This window comes from Poeciliopsis prolifica, unplaced genomic scaffold (genome assembly GCF_027474105.1).
Source record: "Poeciliopsis prolifica strain line A6 unplaced genomic scaffold, Auburn_PproV2 SCAFFOLD019, whole genome shotgun sequence".
Classification (NCBI taxonomy): domain Eukaryota; kingdom Metazoa; phylum Chordata; class Actinopteri; order Cyprinodontiformes; family Poeciliidae; genus Poeciliopsis; species Poeciliopsis prolifica.
The window spans coordinates 3138497-3162151 of NW_026562394.1; the positions used below are offsets into that span (position 1 = coordinate 3138497).

Consider the following 23655-nt stretch of genomic DNA (forward strand, 5'->3'; position numbering starts at 1 on the left):
AGAGTGCAACTCACAAGAGTGAGAACAAAATAACGTTTAGGGTTAAGCTGTCGGAACGTTTTAAAAAGCTACAAAAAACTTTCACAAGACAAGGATATATATGTACATCCAAAAATACGGACAGAAACTGATGAGTCCAATTTTATTAGAAATTATTAAGTTATAATAAAGTTATTTATTTTACTTTTGAACAGTTTGATTCTACGTACCATTCAGTACGTAGTTCATTTCTATTCATTTATACAAATTCACTGCAGCTCCAGCCGAATTATTTTAAATTGCCGTTTTTGCTGGAGGTTGAAATCATTGCCCCAGTCTTTAGCCCTCTAATAGGTTTATTCTGCCCACCTTTCCATCAGCTCTGACTTGTTGCAAAAAGCATCCATACAGCAGATTTCCCCAACAATATGTCACTTTGGGGTTACATACCGGCATGCAAATTAATGTTAGTTAAATAAGTTTTGCCCTGATCCGTAAAGTCAATTTTTATGGGGTACTATTCTCTGTTCTTTGTGTGAGACTAAGGCATTCTATTCTGCATTTGGTTGGGGTAAAGGGAGCAGAAGGAGCATCTAGCAAACTTTCTTTTAATATAAAATTTTAAAAAGTAATTGCGTTGCTGTGCTCAGAGTGCATAAAATGCAGATTTTCTTTATGAAGCTTTTCTTTAGTTCACCACTTTCAGAAACTTCCAGAGATAATAATTATGACTGAGCTGCTTCTCTTAATAACTCCATTACATGCACTGGTGGAAGCTCTTGAGTCTCTCTCATAGCACTACATTATTTACGCCTGCAATTAAATGATTTCACATTAACCCTCACAATGAAGATATTCTGCAGCCGAACAAAGACCAGACTATTCTTCCTCTTCAGTGTGACAACATGAATGGTGAGCAAAGTAACCTTAAAAGACAAGGCCAAGCGATTTATTGTTAGGGACACATGGCATTAAGTGAACAATCACTTTGGTGGCAAATCACCCACAAAGAGCACAGGCAAAGGTTATAAATGATCTTTATTATAATCCTTGGAACAGCATTCAGTATACAGGACTTGCGATTGTTAACAAATGATAAATTAAGCTGCAGATAATAAATTATATTCGAGGAAAAAAACATTTTTAAACGAGCGGGAAAATAAAGCTCAGTTTTATCACTTGCTTTGTAAAGCTCTTTGTAAGAATAGCCTGAATATTGTTTCCATGCATGAAGGAGTGCATTGTGTGGCTTCTGAATAAAAATGTATGAAATGCTCTCAAAATGAAACTAAAATAAAAAAAGACACAGTTGGCTGCATCTTCAAAGCATGAGTTCAATAAAATTATTTATCTTCTGCTATGTTGAAACCATGTTTAGCGAGGAGATTCATCAAGCCACTTGCCATTTGGAGTAGACTCCAATTTCCAAACTTTGGTGCACACAAATTAAAAAGTTTTACTTTGTTGAAATAGCAGAATGAAAATTTCTAAAGCCATTTAAAATACTTATTATTGACACCTTTTTCATGCTAGTCTCTTACCAATCAGACTGATTTTGAAGTGTAGTAAAAATATTTAAAATGCCACAATTTTTCAGGCAGCAACCATCTGCTTAAAGTCAGCCACCTTCCATCAAGCACTTAACAATCAATGAATGAGGAAAACAAAAACAGAAGAAACAAGAAAATACACCATGCTTCTTACAGAAGTGTCACAGTTCCCGATTCATAAAGTTGAAAATAGCTTTGGATGATTATTGCACATAATGAAACCAACAGGAAGATCAGACTTCTAAAGTGTCTAAAGCAACAGCAGGGGGAGATATTACTCTAAAAACATCACAAAGTTAACTATTGCTGTCAGAAACAAGGCTGCTGCTGCTTGCTTATCTCTCTCTCTTATTCAGCTGCTTCTTCAGCTACATATTGATACAAGGGATGTCCCGATCCAGTTCCAAATATTGGTTTTCCCAGGATTTTTTAATGTTTGGGCCTTGGATAACCAATCTCATTTTTTTCCACCCTTTATAAAGACTTGGTGACAAAGGTTGTTGCAGTGTCCTGTCTGTATCCTGTGACCTGCTCTGTGTGCTGTCTTCAGACAGATGAGCAGCTAAATATTGATCATTAAACACTGACCCTATGAAAGTAAAACAATAAGTTCTTAACTCAGGGGGACACTTTTTCTGTAAGTTTTGCCTGCATGCAATTACTTGGAACCAAAATATCGAGTAGTACTGTTAAAACAATGAGGAAACACGGCAGCTTTAGCTCAGTCATTTTTGTACGTTTTTTACACTAAATATTGCCTTCAGCAGCAAGACATAATTTGTTATAGACTGTAGTCTGTTTTGAGACAGATATGTCTCTAGAAACATATTTTTTTCCAGCAATTTTTATATGATCAAAACAAACTAAAACCACACTGAAATATGTTATTAATAGGTCTATCAACATAGTGAGGATTAAAAAAATAAAAATGTTATGATTAGGCAAGCTTTTCAACAAATTACAACACTTGGAAACGCTGTCAGCGGGAATTTGATCTAAGTTTATTCAATACTTTTTATATGTCTATAAGTCAGATATTCACATAAAACGGCTGTCAAGGAAACTACAGAGTTCAGTTAATAAATTCACAAAGCAGAAAAACAATGTTCTCTAGGTTTTGTCTGCTCAGTATTAAATGAAACGTCACTGAAATATGTTGAGTCAATATAACATATTTCAGTATCTGTCAAAACAGTTTAGCATGTAGCTAACTGCTCTACACAGGAACTTTATCAGCAGGAGCAAGAAGTGAGTTTATTTAGTTGCAATGAAGAAACTTGTTGGGCAAATCTGTTGTGGTGACGAAAGAAAACAGATAATGGGGTTTCCAGAAAATTAGGTTTTGCTATTGTTTAAAGCTACCGATTTTCACAGACATTCATAATGTTGATTTTACTGAAGTATCTGTCTGGGGTTTGGTGTCTGCAACTGCCTAGTCTTAAATAACTGATCGGTATTGGGAGACCAAAAGACCTGATCGGGACATCCCTACTTGGCACATTTGTTTGACAGCTCCATGCCCATGTCTCATCCTGACATATTTCAAACATTTATATTTTCCCTTGCCACTCCTGATACCTCCTATTTGTAGATTTCTGAACAAGTGCACGTTTAATTAAGTATATTCTACATCTTTTCAGCAGCAAGCAGATTTAAATCTCTTCACCAACCAAACACATTGGGAGAAGAAATGAAATCGGCATAGTAACCCTACTTTAGGAAGTTAATTCCTAGACTTGTGCGCCATTCCTCATACTTTCAAGCAGCGCGTTCCTCAGATACATCAACATAAAATACAAAGTAATAAAAAAGAATAAACATATACTTAAAAGTGCTAATGTACATTTGTTTACAGCATGACATATATTCACTGTACAATCACTGATTATATGCTCACATCATGTTATGCATCATTATAAGGATTACTAAGTAGCATAGTTTAAGTAAGAAATAATTCATAGCAAGTTTATTGGAAAATATTTGCATTGCCGTGTGACGAGGAGAGGCTCTTTCAAACAAGGTAAGAGTGTTTGTAGGTGTCTGTACGTTGGTGTTTCTGTGTGTGCATATGTATATTTGTGTGTGACGACCTCCACACCGTAGGTACATTGACAAAAGACATATGTTCCAACAAGAAGCAGAGTAAACTCAAATCATTCTAGTTCAGAGGCACAAAAAAACGCCCAGCCAGCATTTCAAGTATCTAGCATTGCTTTTGAACAACACACTTTTTTTTTATTTAACAGCAAAGCAGAAAGAAAGATGAGGAAAGGAGACAGGAGGTTATTTTCTTTTTAAAGATAGGGGACGAGAGGCATACAACAAGTGGAAACGAGCATTTTAAAGAAGATTAGTGTCAAAACTATGCAACCTGATGGACAAACACCATGTCTGTACACATAGTTTAAACTATTGCACTTTGTCTGCAGCATCATTCACTCAGCTCCTTGAATCAAGTTGGAAACTCACTTACTCATTTGGCTCCCAGCTCGGGTCAATGTTTCCTTTGTCATGGCAAAAACAAACATTAAGGAACAAGTAAGGACTCTTAGGGCCGATCGCAGGATGAATGTCAGTTTGTTACATAAGAACCGCATTTTGCAAACAGTTCATCCAGGCTTTAATGCTCCACCACCACCCATGGCGGGGCAGAAGACCTGTGAAAATGATCTACACTCGAAAGCAAATGTAAGTCATCCAATGGCAGTTGGAAGTCTGCATGTTAAGTGTCCAGGTACAGGTATCTGAAAAGATTGTCCCAAAAGAGAAGTACAAGACACGCAAAGGTTTCCTCCCATGGAAAGCTTTCCAATCGTCTGACAGGAATGAGAGGGAACCTATTCTGAACTCTTCAACTTGACTGATTGGACGCCGTCTAGAATGATTATGACGTAGATTAGTTACCTTTTAGGTACTGAACTATTACAAGTCACTGGACCTTCCTGTTCCAGTAGGATTAGCATCTTTCTTTGTTAGCTTCTTAGTCATATCACAATTTTCTTGAGGGCAAAGTATAAAAAAATTCAACTTTCTTGCATTACTGAAACATGCTTCAGGTTAATTTATTGGCATTTGTGCCGTCAGAGCGTTTTTTTTTGGGGTGGGGTTAAGGTGAGCTGAGAAAGACCACCATCTTGAAACAGGTTTAGAATGTGGAGAAACATTTCCCAGTCCAAGCATCTTCCATCCATGTGTTTGGATAATGGTGCAGCAGTTTTCTGAGGCTTGGATTTGTCTTTCAGTCTATGTGAAGGTGAAGTTAAGTACGAGAAAGGAGGACAATCATCACATGGCTGGGATATGTAAGAACATTGACATCTTAACGCTCTGACGTGACTCGGTAGCGGAGAGCCAGATAGGTGGCCAGTCTAAGAATCAGGAAAAACGCACCCAGCACCATAAAGTCAACATAAAGCTTTGCGTCCTCTACATCCAGCAGCTGCAGAACCTCCTCTGGCTTTTGAAATTTACACATCACATCCGGACACTCAAGTTCTGATCTGTTCATCCCATAGATGGAGAGTATCACCCCTTCAAAGCCATATCTGAAATCAAACAGTTTGGTTGTAAAAAGGGGCCATATTTGAAAATCTGAATCTGAAAATTACTTGCAAATACTAGAGACAATACCTGACGTAGGAGACATAAGAACTCCACTGAAGGTATTTAGGAATTGTGTCAAAATTGACAAAAAATCCAGAAAACAGGAGCACTGGAATGGCTGTAACTGGACCAACAAACGTTGCTACCTGTCAAACAAAAACAACGGCAAGAAATTAAAACAAACTATCACTCATAAAAAACATAAAACATTTTATTTAAACATCTGGAGAAGACAAAAACAGATTTATACTCTAAATGACTATTTTCATTGTTTATATTTACACTGTCTCTTATCACTAAGCTTCAATGCTGATTTACAAAAGCATCATAGTAAAGAGAGCAAAATGAACAACTATATAAAAATATAAAAACATAAAAAGTGTCTTGCAATCCAAAGTTGCTGTATAGAGTCAATTTTGTTGGTGTATTTGAAAAATATCAAATTCAAAGAAATGAAGCAAATTTTGTAAAAATGACCAGTACCCATGTATAACTGTCTACCTGCAAGGATGTGGATGCAGCACCAATTAGCAGCCCCAGGGACTGGGCTACCAGGGCTGTGGATGTTGACAAGGCCATGAAGAGGACATAGCGACCTGCCTCTGCAGGTTGTTCAGTCATCCAATATACTATACTACAGTACATTATGGGACAAATCACCTACGGACGAGACATGCTTTCAGTGTTAGCAAAAATTGCACAATATACGCTTTAATTTCTAAAGAATGAATGAAACCCTACCTGGAACGGTATGTCAGCCACGGTTTTGGCCAGGAAGTACGCCCTGAGGCTGTACCAGTAGTTGAGATGTTCCCTCATAAAGACAGACATCTCCAGTGGAACTGTGGAACAACAGCTCCGTTAGAAAAAAACCTTTCCAAAACCACGGAAAAACCCCACACACCAGATCAATGTTTCCAGTCTCCGACGAGGATCAGTGTCTTACAGGTTAGCACTGTGGGCATCAGGGCGGCGAACATGAGGAACAGCATGGAGAAGAAGAGGAAGCCTGTGTTGTTGAAGACTTTGCTGGCATCATTTCCAATATTAAGATAAAGCAGGCCAATCAGCACTCCGATACACAAATGGGACATCACTCTGAGGTGGGTCAGCACCTTCAAAATAAAATAATACAGCAGACTACATGTAAAGTTTTTCAAGTAAAATATATTTGAAAAAAAAAAAAAAAAAGATAACAGCTTATAATTTTATTAAAAATGCCCAGGAGGGAATGTGAAGATGCTAATTTTACCGTGTCCCTGCATATTGTGATGAAGGTTCTTTTGAAGAGGATGCAGAACTGTGTGAATGTGCTTGTGGGGTAGCTGGACTTCTCCAGGGTTCCTGTGTCCTGTGGAAAAACAGAGTTTCATGTACGACACCAAGTCCACTTACTGACAGGATACTAACATTTGTCATGGGTCCCAATGCTGCATTAAATTAAGGTTTGAATTAATTTGTTTGAACCATTTTTTTATTATACAAGTAAAAACAAAGCTTATGTTTGAATTTGAATTTATTGTGTGTCTTTTCTAATCTACTTAGTTGTAATTATGCAAAGACTCAAGTAAATACACAAAGCCTCCACCAGCATTCGAATAAACTGACAGGTTGCAGAGAAACCACACAATTTCTAATACCATCATTAAACTCTGTCTTAAAACAAAGTTTACAAATTTGAAACAGTGTCCAAATAATGGTGAAGGATTTGCATATAAGGAAGAAAATCTTTGAATGAAAAATTTTAAAGGATTTTTTTGGCTTGAAGTTTTGTGTTGTAAGATTGTTCTATTATGAAAAAAAAAGAATCGTTCAAGTAAATAATTAAAATCTCAAAATTAATGTTATTTATGTTTGCAAAGAGTATAGTGTAGCTGCTGAGCAGATTTCCTGTTATACTTCAAGCTAAACGTTCATGTTACAGCAGTTTTCAACGCATGAAAAATGAATGATATTTCTGCCCCTGTTTTATGACCCAGAAAGGAAGAATGATGCCACCCATTTAAATCACTTTACTATATGTATTTTAAAGGGTTTGAAGAAAGCAACTCATTTGTTTGCTTCTTGATGTACTTTAAACCAGCTGTGATCTTACATTTACAGCAAAGTGAACCTATAAATAAGTAAGTAATAAGCAAAAGAAAAACTAAAACAGTAAAACTAACACAGACAGCTCCAACTTCTTATTTTAAGCTTCAACCTTTAGCTGATTCCTGTATTAGCAGATAATTAGATAGAATGGACAGAAGAAGATAGAGGAGAAGAAAAATGATCAATGAAGCAGAGAAGACAAGAAAATCAGAGCATGACATGGCATTTTTTAAGTTACTGTTAAAATTTATTTAATTTGCATACTTTGTAATAACATATGACTTCATTTTAGTGATTGCTTAATGTTGTTACAATTTAAGGACCATATTTGAAATTCACAAAAATTTTTAATTTGTTTTTAAATAAAAATGTCAAACTCAAAGTTTTTTCAACAAAATGTTGCCCCAAAAGATTAAAACCCCTTTTCTTTGAGCAAAAGCTTTCTTCTTGCATGTGAAAAGTGAAATCTGAGGAAATCTTTTAAACAACCTACAAGGATGCATGCTTGGATTATGTAATGAAAACGGGCTCAGAACTCATATAATTTTAATCAAGGGTCAAACCTGGATTCCAGTTGCATACATATATCAAAAACTTAAATTATTTGCAATTTCTTCTAAAGGATGTTACTTGTACAGCTGCATGAAGTTGTTTTGATATTTTATTTTATTGAAATAAATCTGACATTTTTGGTCAACCACTTGAAAAATATATGGCCATGATTCTAAAACTCTGACATTTGATACATGTTCACGTCTTCTTCAAGTGGAAATGTAGAAAAAATTACTTTCAGTAATGCAAAAAATTCAAAATGGCATGATTTGTATACAAAATTACAACTTGTTTGGTACCAATATAATTAACCAAAATGTAATTGCAACTGAAAGATCATAAAAATGTGAAAATAGTGCAGGATTTGAAATGTCCAGGATGCTCTTTTACTTACACTGTAACACTGAGAACGACAGGAAGCTTCGCTTGTCTCTCTGGAGTTCTTCTTGCTCTCCTCTGAACAGAGTCCACCCTGGACCGCCTCGAACAGCACTGGGTTCAGGTCTCCATACTCTCCGGATGCTACCTCAATAACTGGATGTATTGAGGTCAGACCAAACACTCAGTGACAACATCCCCATACACACACACACGCACACACACACACACACTCAGGCTTAGAGGACTTGCTGGACTTACTGAAATCAGCAGGATTGTGATATGTTGGACAGTGAAGGCCCAGGTTCTTCAGGTAAGGGATGAGATAAGGGACTGTCCCCTTGTAAATGCACTGACCCTGACTAAGGATGTACAGCTGAGGATTGAACAACAGAGGAACATAGTCAGTAAATTTCCCAACATGCAGCCTCTCTGAAAAAAAAACGATCAATAACAGCGAGCGAAACAACGGGACAGGACATCGACTGCTGTGCTTCTTCGGCTGTATAAAATTAATTATGCTGTGGTGTCCTGGTGTAAGCCACAGGTAATGGAGGGTCTGACGTGTCCAGCAGTAAAAGCACTCAGCCTACCTTATCAAACATCTCAAAGAGCCTGGCACTAGGCTGATGAATGGTGCACATGATTGTCCGTCCTCCCTGAGCGAGAGACTTCATGAGTGATAGAACCTGGAAGCACGACGCACTGTCCAGACCACTGCAAAGGATTTAAAACGACAACAATAAATAATGGCGACAGAGAGATCAGAGGACTAGTTAGGATGAACTTAGACTGAAATAGCAAAGGAGTCAAAGTCAGTAAGATTTTACCTGGTGGGCTCATCGAAAAACATGACTGGTGGATTGTTGACCAGCTCTAAAGCAATGGCCAGTCGTTTACACTGACCCCCAGAGAGAGAGAGGGTGCGTGTCTGAGCACATTCCTGGAGACCCAGAGCTGTCAGGATCTCATCCACCTTGAACGCGAGTAAAGAGAAACGGTGAAGGAATCAATCATCTGATATCACCCACAGTGTGTGATTAACCTTAAAAGCTATGTGTGATCTGTGTGTACTGTGCTGCTTTGGCCTTGTTGCTCCATGAATCGAGCAACTAGAGCTGTCAAGATAACAAATTTTACTGGACGATAAATTGTCTGAGAACTTATTGTGATAAAAGGAAACATTGATGTTTTGAGACCATGTTCATGAAATATGACAGTAATAATAATGGCATAAAAATGCAAGGACACATTCTCAAAGATCAATGAACATTTAAACATTGGAAATGGAAGACATATTAAATATACAAAATAAATAAAGAGAACAACAAATAAAATAAATTATGAAGTCTGGAAACAAAATTATCTTTCAAAAAAAGGGCTAGATGAGACCAAAACACCAGATTGAAGACTTTTATCATTCAGTTTTTAGTAAAAAGAGAGAAAAAAAAGCGATAAATCAAGCAGATCAAAATGGTTGAGTTTCTTTTAATTTATTATGCTATTAATTGATTTATTGTTTATTGTGACAGGCCTACGAGTAACTTAAAAAAGCAACAATTCACTTTCAAATAGCCAGGATCACATTGGTCACAGATTTTGATGGCTATAATAATCTGTGACATTAATGTACAGAACTGTAAATTATTTTTCAGAGTTCTGCTATGTCTTCGCCACTATCCGAGTGTTTTTGTAACAACATTTAATAGAAATGATAAACTAGTCAGATGTCCAGTTCCAGTTCTTTAAGAACTTAGCTCCATGTTGGTTTAATAGGTTTGTTTCTTTAATTAATCAATCACTGTAATATATTATCAATTACTAATTTACTAAATTACTTAGAGTTAGAATTGGGATTCTGCGAATATAGACACTTGTATCTGAAATAGCATTAAGAACATTTTCCAAAGCAAAAAAAATAAATGCAACATTTTGTTTGTGTCCAACATATAATTCTTTCATAAATCAATATAAACTGACTCACAAGTTCTTTTTTGACCTGCACAGACTCATTCAGCTTCAGATGGGCAGAAACCTACAAAAACAACGACAAAGAAAACTCATCAGAAATCTGTTTTTAAAAGTACATGTGCCATGATTTTTCCCAGCAGCAGCTTCACCATCATGGCCTCCCTCGCAGTGATGTGCGGCAGCAGCATGTCGTCCTGCATGATGTAGCAGGACATCTTCCTGAAGGTCTTCAGATCCCTCGGCCGACCGTTCACCAAGATGGTCCCCTTCATGCCAGTTTCCCTGTTTTTCAAACATGAAGCCATTTTGCAAGTCCACTATGAGTCTGCTCACGTAAATGTAACCAAATCCACCCAAAAACAGTCTCCTGTGAACATTTTCACTAACTTATTCCTTGTATGGATCTGTGTAATTCTCGTGCAGGTTAAAGGCTCACCTGTAACCCGCCAGAATATTCATCAAAGTAGATTTCCCAGCCCCAGAGGGTCCCATGATACCAATCAGTTCTCTGCTGCAGAATCTTCCCGACAGACACTTGAGGAGGGCTTTGTAGCCTAATGGAGAGAATGAACCATCAGTCAGTTAATCATTCATTCATTTTCTATACAAGCTTTATCCTAATGAGCGCTTCAGCTGGGAGGAGGGGAGCCTGCTGGGCAGATTATTTGTCTCCTCATGCTGTCAGTCACGCTAATGCTTTGGAAGATTCTAATAGTTATTCTGCAATAATGTGAATATCACATTCCAAAATGTAATAATGTAAGAAACCTTTGTTGACCTGCAATAAAGTTAAAGTGAATGTGTAAAACATTAAACACAAATCTTGTGTTGTGGATTTTAGTAGACATTTTATTTTAAGTATAAAGCAGAACCACGTCAAACATGAACATGTGGTGTATGCAGGGTTTCCCTCAGTGTATGATAAGCCTGGCGGACCACCAGGCTTTACTTGTGCCCCCACCAGGCTAAGCATTGCTTATTTGTTTATGTCTTTTTAAAATGTTTCCATTTTTAAAACTTTACAGTTGGTGTTCAGGCGTTAATCTTCCAATATTTCAATAACACATAAATATCAAATGATATTTTTAAATTTTCTGTCAACTTTAAACATTTTTTAACTCAAATAATTTTTTTTCAGGTGTTTTGTCTTGGGAATCCCAAATTAAAAAGCCAGTTGCCTTGTTGTGTCCAGGCAGTGTTCTTAAAATTAGACTTTAGGAAAAGATGTCAGCCTGGAAAAGCTTGATCACTGCATTTCTATCTACATTAACATTCAAATGTCTCTTGTTCTAAATATAAACAGGCCAATGTGAAAGCTACGTCATATTTTAAACAAATATATTAAATAATTTTGTCTATTTAGTATATTTTTAGCATCCTCTTAGAAGTCAGATACTGCAGAGAAATTACATAAAGTTTAGAAACTATGAAAACAATAACAACCAAAGCTTTTCAGATTCTTTAGTCACTGGACCCACTAACAAAATCAGGCGGGTCAGGATCAGTTTGGTTGATTTTGAGTGCGCAATTTATTAAAAAGGACAAAGATGGAGAAACAACAGAAGATGGGGAGTGGGAGTCTTGACTGCTCACAGTCTGAGCTGTAACGATTTTGCTTGATAACACATGTTATAAAGCGGTGTTATCGATGCCAGAACATAATTTTATGGAAGACGGATCAGGGTGAGTATGGGAGTGCGTCTCCTGGAGCAGCCGCTCAAATTGTGTATCTTGTTTCAGTAGTTAAAGCTCAGTGAGCTGCGCTCCACAGCAAAACTTGGTTCTTTGATTTCTAAAGTGTTTTAACAGATGATTATGCAAATACTGAGATTCTAATTTGGGAGAGGTCACCGGGTCCTAGACAGATAAGAGCCTATACACTGAGGCAGAGGAACAGAGAAAATTAGGCCAAGTCTTCTACCATCGTTATGAAAAATGCTTTTTGGGATAAAAATTAAAATAGCACAACAGATATTTTCCAAAGTTTATCTTATTATCCAGCAACTGAAAGACTTTGGCTCCAAGTAAGGTTGCCTCAGGTTTCTGTGATATGCTTGCACCAGGATTGAGGTTCCTGAAGTGCGGTGGGAGCAACTGCACAATCCAATTTAGAGCTGACACAGATTCTGAGAGCTGTCACCCATGTCTCCTGTCTCCTGAGCGTCTCTCCTGGGTCTGCACAGACCCTTCTTCTTGCCTTCAGCTGGGTAATTGGGTGATCTCAACAAAGCTACATAGTCCCTTAAACTGGCTGCCAAGAAGTGGCGCCCCCTCCTCTGTCACTTAGTTACTACATCAAAGAGCTCTCTCCTCTCAGGCTGGAGCTGCGTGCTGTCAGTGAAGCAACCATGCCCTGCCATGAGCTGCATACTGATGATCTAACCCACTGCTGTTGGGCGAACATGGCGTGAGTCTGAGAGCTCGTCCTTTTGCTTCAGAGAGCCAGAGTAGGTCGTCCCCTGACATCACGACCAAGTTCAGTTCTAACCACATCTGACGGTGTTTACTCTGAAATTACAGCCTGAACTTCTGGCACATCCTGCTGTGATTGCTAGGCAAATTATTCAGAGGTTTTATCATCCACTGTGTCACAACAGGAACAGAGCCCCAAATGATACAGGTAATCCAGACTGGGCAGTTTTGAATAGAGTGGAGCGAATTTTAAGTGAACCATATGGGTTGCTCTTCACAGAAGTATTCATACCCTTAAAATGTTTCCCATTGAAATAACAGATGTATGTAATTGGACTTTATGTGTGAGGTCAGGGGTGTCAAACTCATTTGTGTTTTGGGCCAAATCAAAATCATGAATGCTCTTAAAAGGCCAGTTGTGCCAGACAAAACCTGTTGACAAACTGTTAAAAATATAAATGAATTCTTAAAATTAAATATTATTCGACATCTTTTAAGTCCCTCCAGGATTTTGTATATGTGGTAGTAATTTGGAACAATTTGCAATATTTGTGCTTATTTATGATAGTCAATGTGACTTTTTATTACTCAATGTGTAGATTATGGACTAAAATCTGACAGCAATTAAAGCAGAGGAAACTGTTAATTACACGTAAGAAAGTTTTTGACAATTTTTGAGAAAAATCTGCAATAAACTCCCAATTACAAAAAAGTTCAGGGATTTGTTTATTTCTTGAGAATTTCCACAATAATTCTCGAGAAACTGATAAAATAATTCACAATAACCAAAAAATCAATTAGTCGCATGGTAAATGAAAAGAAACTCAATGATTTTCATTGCTTGATTTATCGCTTTTCTCTTTTCCTACCAAAAACTGGATGATAAAAGTCTTCAGTCTGGTGTTTTAGTCTCAACTAGCCCGTTTTTTGTAAGATAATTTTGATTACCGACTTTATAATTTATTTTATTTGTTGTTTTTTTATTTATCTTAGATATTCCAAATGTCTTAAAGTTCCAGAGTTTAAATGTTCATTAGAATTTAAAGTTAAATACATTTTAAACCATTATTATCATTACATTACTTGAAAATGTTCACAAAACAACAATATCGTTTCTCACAATAAGTTCTGGGACAATTTATTGTCCAGCAAAATTTGTTATTGTGACAGACCTATATGAGGCCGTATTTTTATTTCAGCCAGCTTTTCTTCCCCTCTGGAAAAACAGAGATGATGAGCACAGGTCCAGAGCAGTAGCTCACTAAATCTGAAGCAGAAATGTAAACATTTCCCTCTCTCTCTGTCCCCCCGCCCTCTGCTGTCTTTCCCCGGTTCAAAGCGCGGCTTGAGTTTCTCCAGACATCTCCCTTGGGATGAGAATACCACTGAACATGAAAATAGGTCACAGCGTTCCCATCCAAAACAGCCGGGGATGGCCAGCATCACAAAACAAGAGCCTGCAATAGAAAATGCATTTAGAGGGCAGCTCACTCGGGACTCACTCTGGCTGAGACCTCCTCCAGGATAATAGACGGCTTTAAATTTAACAAAAACCTGTTTTTGTAATTTCCTGCTTATCACAAACCTTTAGAGACGTGACTCACGAGCAGGGAGACATCGACTGAAAATCTGAGGTGCTTCTAAGGATAAATGGCATCACAAGTCCTGGGATCATGATTTATGCAAATCTTACTTCTCTCTCTTTTCTGCCTGATGCATAGCCATTGTCTGATTCAACACATTTAGAAAGGAAGAGTGTTTTTTCACTCCAAGACAAACTAATAGCTGTCCAGTATGAGTAGAATAGAATATTTGTATTTATTAATGTGGGAATGCACATAATTTACAGCTTTAAACAAAGAATTTCACCTTAGCTCTGAAGTGACCAATAAATAACAATCAATATTTTACTTTGACTTTTTATTGGAGTAGATTTGTATAGAGTAAAGATAAAACGCTGGTGCTGTCCGTGGTGCTGAAGTCAACAAAGTTCAATGTCTAAAAGAAATGGCCTTCAGTGTCCTGTCAGATTTAAACCCCAATAGAACAGAAAAGCATATATTGCTACTTAGAAGTTACTAAAAACCCTAAGCAGCTTGGAAAAAACAAAGTAACACATAATTTTTAATAACTGCTTCAGCTGCATCTTATTTTAAATAAATAAATGGGAAAGACTAAGTAAATTTATTTAATGGCTTTTAAAATGTTTTCAAGAAAGGTCCAAGTCAACAGAAATTCGGGTGGATTTATAATTCTGCTTTAATTGTGTGTCAACGTACAGTTTTGGAGGTATTTGCTGATTAAAATCAGGTGTGTGTGAAAGGAAATGAGTAAATACTTTTGAAAAGAAAGCATAACAGTGAATTGAGGGCAAAGGTTTGACTTTCAGTGGCTGTCAGAACTCGAAAGAACAATCAGCTCGAATGGTATTTTACTCCTTTAGCAGGGATTCCAATCAGGCAGAATTCCTGTTAAAAAAAAAAGTCATCTGCCGACTTCAATTTATCTGCAAAAGAAAACCAGAAAGGCACAGGGATTTTGTTTGGTTTACAATCAGAAATTAGGCTTATATTTGCTTTTAAAAATCCTTTCTAAGAAGTGTTTCACTGATTAATCAAGACAGGCGCAAAGTAAAAGCAACAACATCCTAGTCAATTATCAATAGCTGGATGAGTTTTGATAAAAATCCAAAGAGATATTTCCAAAAAACGTCAAAGAGAAATATTTGATGCAATGAAGACAGACAGCAAAATGAGCATCAGTGCTCTCGAACTCCTCTCTGATCTTTTCCCTCATTATAATGCTCCATACGTCCAGGTTACACAACGAAACAGCAAACACTTCACTGCCAGACTTTCATAATGCACATCCATATTAGACAAGACTAAAAATAACCAAGCCTGCAGTATCACCATGCAAACACCTCACACCCTGTGGAGAATGTAAACACACCCTGCTAAATCCACTCAACCAAAGCAGCCAGATCTAAGTGTTTGAAGAGGGTAGGTTGTTTGATCTGCAGATAAAAAACCAAAGCTTAATCATTTCAGAGGATGGTGAGTTCACATGCAGTTCATGTGATCATAGTGTATCAATTATGTGCTGGACTCCCAGCCTCCGCCCCCTGGAAGACAACAGAGGCAAAAGGATGCAAGCAGTATGCCAACCTGGGGGTAAATTATTTACTATGTCTAAACTCTGCTGAGTACAGCAAACCTTGCAGGAAGGAGTTTCAGAAGCTCTTGCATGGTGAAAGTCTGTAAGTCAGTATATATCAGGGATATGGTGTATGTGCCAGAACAATAAAACAAGGCAAGAACAAACGGTGGGGAGAATTTTTTTTTTCTGAAATGTCACAAAAGCTTTTAAATGCACTGAGATTTCTGCACTGCAGATATTGATCGTCATGGGTGGTGTTCGCTTGCTCATCTATCATTGTTTTCTGAGCCGTGCCTGCAGTACCTCTTCTCCTCCACCAGGGGCCTTCCCGGATGGTGTAGGACAGCTCGTTGAACTCCAGGTCTACAGCGGAGCGCCGCGGGAGGTGGCAGAAGCGCTGCGCCTCTGTGATGTGGTTCTCCACTTTCTTCAGGTGGATGAGCAGCGGCGCCTCCTGCGGGGCCCCTCCGGACAGCTTGGTCTCTTCCATATCTATGCTGACCGAGCCAGGGTCCAGAGTTTTCTCGGCCATCCTGATAGGCTGCAGGAGAGGAAGTTTCACAATAAAAAAAAAGCAACAGCAATGTTTTGGTTCATTTAGCCTGTCATGGAGGGAAAAAAATGTGCATTTTCATATTTCAAAGTAATTTGTAAGCATCAGAGTTCCATACTAAATATTGAATTTACCATATAAATATTTTAGTTTAGAAACTAGAGGTGCTCGGATAAATCGGCCAGCCGATCTCCCAGAATTAAAAAAATCTGGGAGATCGGTGTTCAGCCGATACTTACTTGTGAAGCCGATCTTATTCACCAATCTTATGTACCTTGGCAAACAAAAACAAACAAACAAACAAACAAAAATAACAATCATTGTTCTCGTTTTTGCTCTGCCATGTGAGAGATTTGACTGATAAACCCAACCATTAGGTCATGTCCGCGTGTTTGCAGTTAGTAGTTGCCAACTCAGCAACTTTCTTGCTATATTTAGCAACATTTCCGAAAAAAACGAAATAAAATTGCATAGGCCAAAATCGGAATAAGCAAATCGGACTTTTTAAAGATCTGTAATCTACTGCCAGTGCAACTCTATTGCAAACTACATATTTGGCTTCAAAATAAATATGTATTTTACAAATTTAAAATAGTTTAGTATTTAAATATTTGGCTTGTCGGTGAAATATTTAGTTCGTAGTTAAATATTTAGTCTCAGGGTAAATATTAAGCTAATGTGCAAATTAGCATGCTGACAAGCAGCAGTGAAATATCAAAGTGAAAAATAGGTTTCGTTATGTCCATGGTGATAACAGAAAAGAGGACGTACAGACCCCAAGTATCAACAGACCTTTACTCTGGGGTCGACAGCAACAGTTTCTGCATCCAACATTCAAACTGGAACACTTCCGGTTCATGTTTGAGACAATTTTTAGTCCTTATCAACGTTTTTACACAAACAATATATTAATTCTTTTTTATATAAGTAATTTTGTTCAACGAACGAATGAACAATAAAGCTTAAACTTCGATAGCTGCTCCAAAGCAACGCAAGAGTGAATGAACATGAACCGGAAGTGATCTGACTTGACCGCAATGGCGGACGTTAATGCAGAAACTTACACAGAAGCTAGCTCTACAAAGGCTTGAGTAAAAAACTGTTGAACCCCCACCTCTACTCCATGTCCATGTATGTTTTCAACTAACACGTTGGAAACTAAAAAAAAATATATCCTGAGCAACCATTCAGACCCGCCAGCAACTGAGTTTTTGAGGTCTGCAAAACCCAGTTTTTACGTTGATATCCCACTTCCGCGATAGATATATATATATTATAAACTAAATATTTAGATGATGGATTAAATATTTCAGACATTTATAAATGCATGAATATTACGATGAAAATATGACTGAAAAATGAACATCCATATTTTGTTTCTCAATGACAAGTTCAATAAACTAATATATTGTTTTTTTATGTGTGACGTTACAAAGGGCACCCATTAAATAACATTAAATGCTGATAGCATGAACTTGACTCATACTTTAGTACATTGAGTAAAATGCAATAAAGTTCCACTTGATAATTGTCCGAGTATATTGAGCTTTATGGATATTGAATAATGTGATGTATTTTCTAGACCTCTCACAATTAAATTGAGATTTATCACTCTTTGTCACAAACTTTAACACAGTTTATTGGAATTTTATGAAGACCAACACAACGGTGTAACTGTGAAGTGACATGTAAATGACGGACTATTTTCAAAGTTTCAAAGTAAAAATTTTAAAGATATGGTCTGCATATCTAATCTTCATCCCTGATTAGTAAATCCACAAATTAACTAATCCTTCTAACTAATTAGTGAGTCCAACTTTGCGTGATAATTTCCAGCTGTTCTTTGAAAGCCTTAGAGGTTTTGTCAGAGAACATTAATAAACAAACATTACGAAGACCAGGAAACGCAGTAGACAGCTTGAACAACAAAGAACAATCCTGGAGGGAAACCTGATAGAAAAGAACAGAGGGTGGAGCAGCAGTAGCCACTACACTCACACTGACCCTAACAATACAGCTGGAGAGTGGCTCAGTCAAAGCCTAGAGTTAAATTTTAATTAGGAATCTGTAACAATAGTTAAAGAAAATGCTGTTCACAATACTCCCAATCCAGCTGGTTTGAATTCAGCCATCACTCAAAAAGCTGTAATTGCAACAAAAAGTAGTTGTACATATTATGAATTAAGAAAGAGAGGTTTTATATCAATGCATGCAACACCTGTTTCAATTTCATTTGTGATGGACAATGACAATCCTAATAAAACAGAAGCTTATAGTTTTAATATGAATACATATTTGCAAGTGAGTGTATTCAGTTTGATACACCCAAGCAAGGTGCTCAGCATGATCTGTGGAGTCTGTGGAGCAGCTGCGTAAAGCCAATGAGTGTGAGGATCTGGTTTCAGTCCTGCAGCACACTTACAGTCCAGTATTGCTGATTCACATAAATTTCTTCCCAGACAAGACTGCCTGTCTGAAATGTGAAGCAAGTAATACTTACGGATCCATAAGCTTTTCAACTCTTTAAAACAAAATGCAAAAGAAAACAATGTCTCACTGATGGGAGGACATAGTGTTTAGACCTCCAGAAGCATTTTGAAAACTGCTCCATGATAGTGAACAGATTTGAACTGCAGCTGGAAAAATATTTATAGTTGTTAAACTGAAAACGAAAAAGCCTGCGCTGTAAAAACTGCACAAAATCTTATCAAATTGAGGACACATTTACAGACATTAAACTGCTACACAATGAGTCTACAGGGCAGTTTTTGTGACGTAAAAGGCAGGCTACAACTCAACTCTAACACTACCAATGCACTTTTCAAAATGAGCCCCGCATTCCTGGAAACAGGCTTGAAATGCTTAGCTTGATTAGATAATTTTAACAAAAATAACAAGTGAAATGTTCTCTAACTAAGCTAAGCTTAGTATCCATTTGTAAAAGTGGATGTATATGTTTAAGAGAGGGGAAAGTGCTTGTTAATTAAAAAAGACAAACAAAATAAATTTGAATAGCAGAACAAACCACTTGTTTCTGACCAAATACCACAGAAAAAGTGATATTTGAAAAAGTGACTTTCTAGACATTTCTGTAAAATCATTTCTGATACAGCTTGTGACCTACAGAAAATGCTTTTACAATTATTTTCTATTTGTTTTTGTAGTTTTGTTGTAAATCCTAATTTAATTAAGATCTTACTGACCCCTTAAAAAGCTCCGCTGATGACATCACATCAGGTATAATCATGGTTCTTTAGTGCATGTGCGTGTGTATTTTTCATGTTTTCCTGTTCCTCTTTACTTACGTTTTTAATCCTTCAAAGGTTTTACTTGTCCGTTAAAATTGCAGCAAAACATTTGAATTGTATTTATGTTCACCTTTATTTCAGACAAAATTAGTCCATATGATTAGAAATAAGGAAATATTAATCTGTAAGCAGAGGCTTTGTGAAAAATTGGCAGCAATAAACTCATGGAAGCATTCTGTGGCCAGGCCAGTCTGTAATGGCAACAAATCATTGTTATAGATTCTCAGGGCTCAATCACAAGTTATGAAAAACATATCTGATCGATATGTTCCATTAAGATAATCTTTTTGTCCCAATATTAGTTTCCTGCAGAAGTGCTGCATCACTTGCTACCTGAATTTTCCATTTGTGGGACAAGAACGACAGTTCCTGCCCTACTTCCACTTTTTTTTGTTTGTTTATTTGGAATCTCGCTTGCCATTGCCGTAACAATAGCTTCTCTTCCTGGGATCTGCAAAAGCTGAAAAAATTGCTGGGCAGAGAGACTTACAAAGAGCCCAATGCGAGTTAGCCCTACAAAACATGCATCTACAGAACAACCCTCACCATCTTTGCACCACTAACAGGAACTCTTGACATGAAAAACTCAAGCAACAATAAAGTGGTTTTATTCAGTTAAATGTATAAAGAGAACGATTATCATCATGTCTGCTTCAGATTCCTCATCCATCCATCAATGCTTGGATGGGAGCATCTGGAGGCATCAAACTCTGGCTCCCCTTTCTGCTCAAACACAAGTCAAATGATATGAATTTGTGACAAAACTTAGTAAAAGCTGTTTGCACCAAACTGTTTATTGCTGATCCACTCAGCTGTTGCGTCTCTTGTGATGTCACCAAGCCAGATGCACAGAAAGTAGAATTAGTGGGGGAGGGGGTTTCCCTTGTGCTCAGAAAAAACTTTGTCTCTTGTGGCACTTAAGATTAGATTAAAATAACTTTAAAGTAGTAAAGAAAGTGTGTTTTCTTTCTGCAAACACTGCAGCATGAATACAAAGAAACAAAGTCCAATCGCCTACGTGGTCATTCTGTTGTACTTTGATGAGTTGGCTTTCATTGCACACACACATGCACTGTCACATAATGTCCCATAGGTTTGTAGTACTCTCCAGATACTATGACCCACTTCAACCTATTTTAGCATGATGAAATAACTTACATGAGAGTAACAGTGATGAAAATTTACTGCGGCTTATTATTGATCATGCTGCCATTAGCGAATTCCCATTATCGGCCCGGTTATAATCCATGCCCAACTCTGACAGGCAGACTTAAATGGCCTTTCAGTCAGGGAGAGAACTCCATGTTCAGCTCCAAACGGCAGGACATGTGAACAGCACGGGGCCATGTCAAAAGTCACCTCTAAAAACATGGGGGGAATATGACAATCACATGAATCTATGCAGCTTTGCAGTGGAGCGGTGATCCACTTATCCGCTATGACTTTTAATGTGGCAAGCACCTGTTAACCTGCATCAAGCACAAGACAGAAACTGACGAAACAACAAGATTTTGGGGGGTTAATGAGATATTTGCCTGATTTGTAAACATATATTTGAAGCAGCTTTAGCAGTTGGCTTCGCAGTGCCCATTCACGCACAGTCTCACATGCAAACATGCAACATACTTGTTATTGTGTGTTGAAAGGACCAGGCGAGGAGCTCAGTCCTGGTTCTGTGAGAGCAACAGCGTTCAGTTGATCTCTTCAGACAAAACAGAACAGTCCTCCAGCATCAGATCTCCAGCTCAGTCCCGGACAGGAACAATAACGAAAATAAATAAATAAAATAAACAACCACAACAAACAGGATGTTCACAGAGTGCACCACAGTCCAGCTAAAATCCGGCTTCGCTTTGGGGCAATAAAGGACCGAGTTGTATATCCTTATCAGCATCTCTCGGGGTGCGGCGCTCATCATCCCGCATCCTCTACAGCAGCAGCAGCAGTAGCCCCTGAGATTAAAATCATGTCCGGCCCGGCCTCAAACTACGACTGCATCCCGGAGACTCGTCACGGGACCGGGGCGCATCTTATGTATTGTTTTCCCCCCTCGAAAAGGAAATACTCCACTCATGAACTGCGTCCACGAGCGTCCTCGGCTTGGACGTGCATGACAGTCTCCATTGTCCCCCCCGCTGGCATCTGGGATCAAAGCGAAAGCACCAGGCCGGGCAGACGCTGCTGCTGCAAATGCCTCAGCAGCATCATCAGCTGCAGCCTGACGGAGCAGCCGCCGCTTTCCTCTTTCACCGGTTGGTGCGTCTGCGGGGCGCGCGCGCTGGCTGTAGGGACGGATACAGGGCGTTGCTGGGGAAGATGCTGAAAGAGGAAATTATGTTCTGGTTCTACTGAGACCCATTTGCCATGCTAACTAGACTGAAATAGATCATTTAGGGGAAAAACAGCATCGTTTTGTACTTCTTTTTTCAAGAGTCCTAATTTGTCAATAGATTCCATCACAATCAAATCTCACTGCATGAAAGTTGTTGAGAAAAAAAATAGATTATAATTCCTGGGATTGTTTAAGTCTAAAAGGAACGTTTAAAAGAAAGTCAATTTGTTTTTAACATGATGTTCATATGTATCCTCACACAGATGAGTCAGTTTCGATAGGTTACGGTTCGTTGCATGCTGACAGTCGGAGTAAACATGAGGGAGGTTTTGGTCTGTCTCTTTAAAGGCCGCACCTGCGCAGCTGCCTGGTGCTGATGCTGCAGTGCCCGGGTTATTTTCGGTAAAATAGCCGGGGTTACTCGCGTTCAAGCGGGCCCTACACTCCTTACATCACCCCTGAGAGGAAATCGAGCCCATTTTTAGCCAATCGCACCTGCTTCTTAATCAGACTAATTTAAAAACGAGCTCCCAGGTCGCTTCACTTTGAGTCCTCCAATCCATCTCTCTCTCTGTGAAGCTGCTGATATGATCAAGGATTCTTCTTGCACAGTATCCATATTCATTTGACATTTTGTCACGTTTGCTCAAACGTTCCTTTCCTGGGACTTTGGGTTTTAAACAAAAACAATTCAGATTATTAATTGGGACAATTCAAAACGAATGTCAAGTCAGGTCACTTTGCAAGAAAAATGTGATCATATCCATGATGACATTAAGCTACATACATTAATATTTGATTCATCCATTTGGATTCAACCCCACCTTATACTACAGCTGCATGTCTTCTGGGGCATGTCTCCACCAACTTCACCCATCCAGAAAGGGTTTGAGCATTATTATTTCAAAAATAACCCCAAATCAGTAAGATTAGATAAAGAACATATATGAACATCAGCTTTTAAGTCTTGCCACAGATTCTGTGAGGGTTTTAGGATTATCAATAACTGGCTCAATCTAATGAGTGGATATGCTCTGATCTAAACTGTTCCTTTGGCTGTTTATGCAGGATTGGTGACCTGCTGGAAGGTCAATCTCCACCCCAGCCCCAAGTCTTTCACAAAACCCCCACATCAACTCTGACCAGTTTTGATGTGACTACCAATAATAACAAAGCTGCCACCAATATGTGTCACTTTGCATGTGACTGGTGCACAGTGTCTGTTTGGTGACCTTTTATAGCAAATTTTAATCTGCAAATTTTAATCTGCTCTCTTTTACTGTGAGGTGAAAGAGACCAAAGGGAGCTCAATTGAAGAGCAAACATTTTAGATTTTTATTTACAAAAAGAAAGAATGCTATGTCTAATTATTAACTTCACTTCACATTTATGCATTGCTTTGTTTATAAAAGAAAATCTACAGTGCAAGTCACTGTAGATTGGAACAGATCCCACTAATGGTGAGTTTTGTCTTCTTCAGCCTTTATGTAAAAGGAAATTAGTAAAGTGGTAATTTTGTTTTGAAGCTCAGTAAATAGGTTGAATATTATACAAACTTTATTGGTGACAAATTCCTTGTTTGCACACAGAAACATTTTCCCTCTATTCTCCTCTCGAGGAGAACAAGATGGTATTTATTAACTTCTTCAAAGAATGAGGGAAAGATTTCATACAGATTATCTGAAAGCTTTATTATTATTCTTGGAACTGAATGACAAAAAAATCAATCTCATGGCAGATTGTTAATCTAATCATTAACAATTGTTC

General features: G+C 37.9%; 1 protein-coding gene across 3 annotated transcripts; it reads right to left on the reverse strand.

Annotated features, from left to right (window-relative positions):
• Positions 1-999: 999 nt before the first annotated feature.
• Positions 1000-21811, reverse strand: abcg4a (ATP-binding cassette, sub-family G (WHITE), member 4a). 3 transcript variants are annotated; one of them, XM_055043863.1, is made up of 15 exons: positions 21183-21811; positions 15999-16236; positions 10561-10678; positions 10274-10406; positions 10138-10188; positions 8984-9129; positions 8747-8870; positions 8415-8529; positions 8170-8309; positions 6385-6483; positions 6079-6247; positions 5874-5974; positions 5634-5792; positions 5160-5278; positions 1000-5074 (listed from the first exon to the last, which is right to left on the reverse strand). In XM_055043863.1, the coding sequence occupies exons 2-15, from the start codon at positions 16225-16227 to the stop codon at positions 4849-4851; spliced, it is 1929 nt and encodes a 642-aa protein (XP_054899838.1). In that variant the 5' UTR covers positions 16228-16236; positions 21183-21811; the 3' UTR covers positions 1000-4848. The 3 variants fall into 3 exon arrangements, with proteins under 3 accessions (XP_054899838.1, XP_054899839.1, XP_054899837.1); XM_055043864.1 differs by lacking the exon at positions 21183-21811 and adding an exon at positions 17363-17438; XM_055043862.1 differs by lacking the exon at positions 21183-21811 and adding an exon at positions 17041-17082.
• Between the last annotated feature and the right edge of the window lie 1844 nt (positions 21812-23655).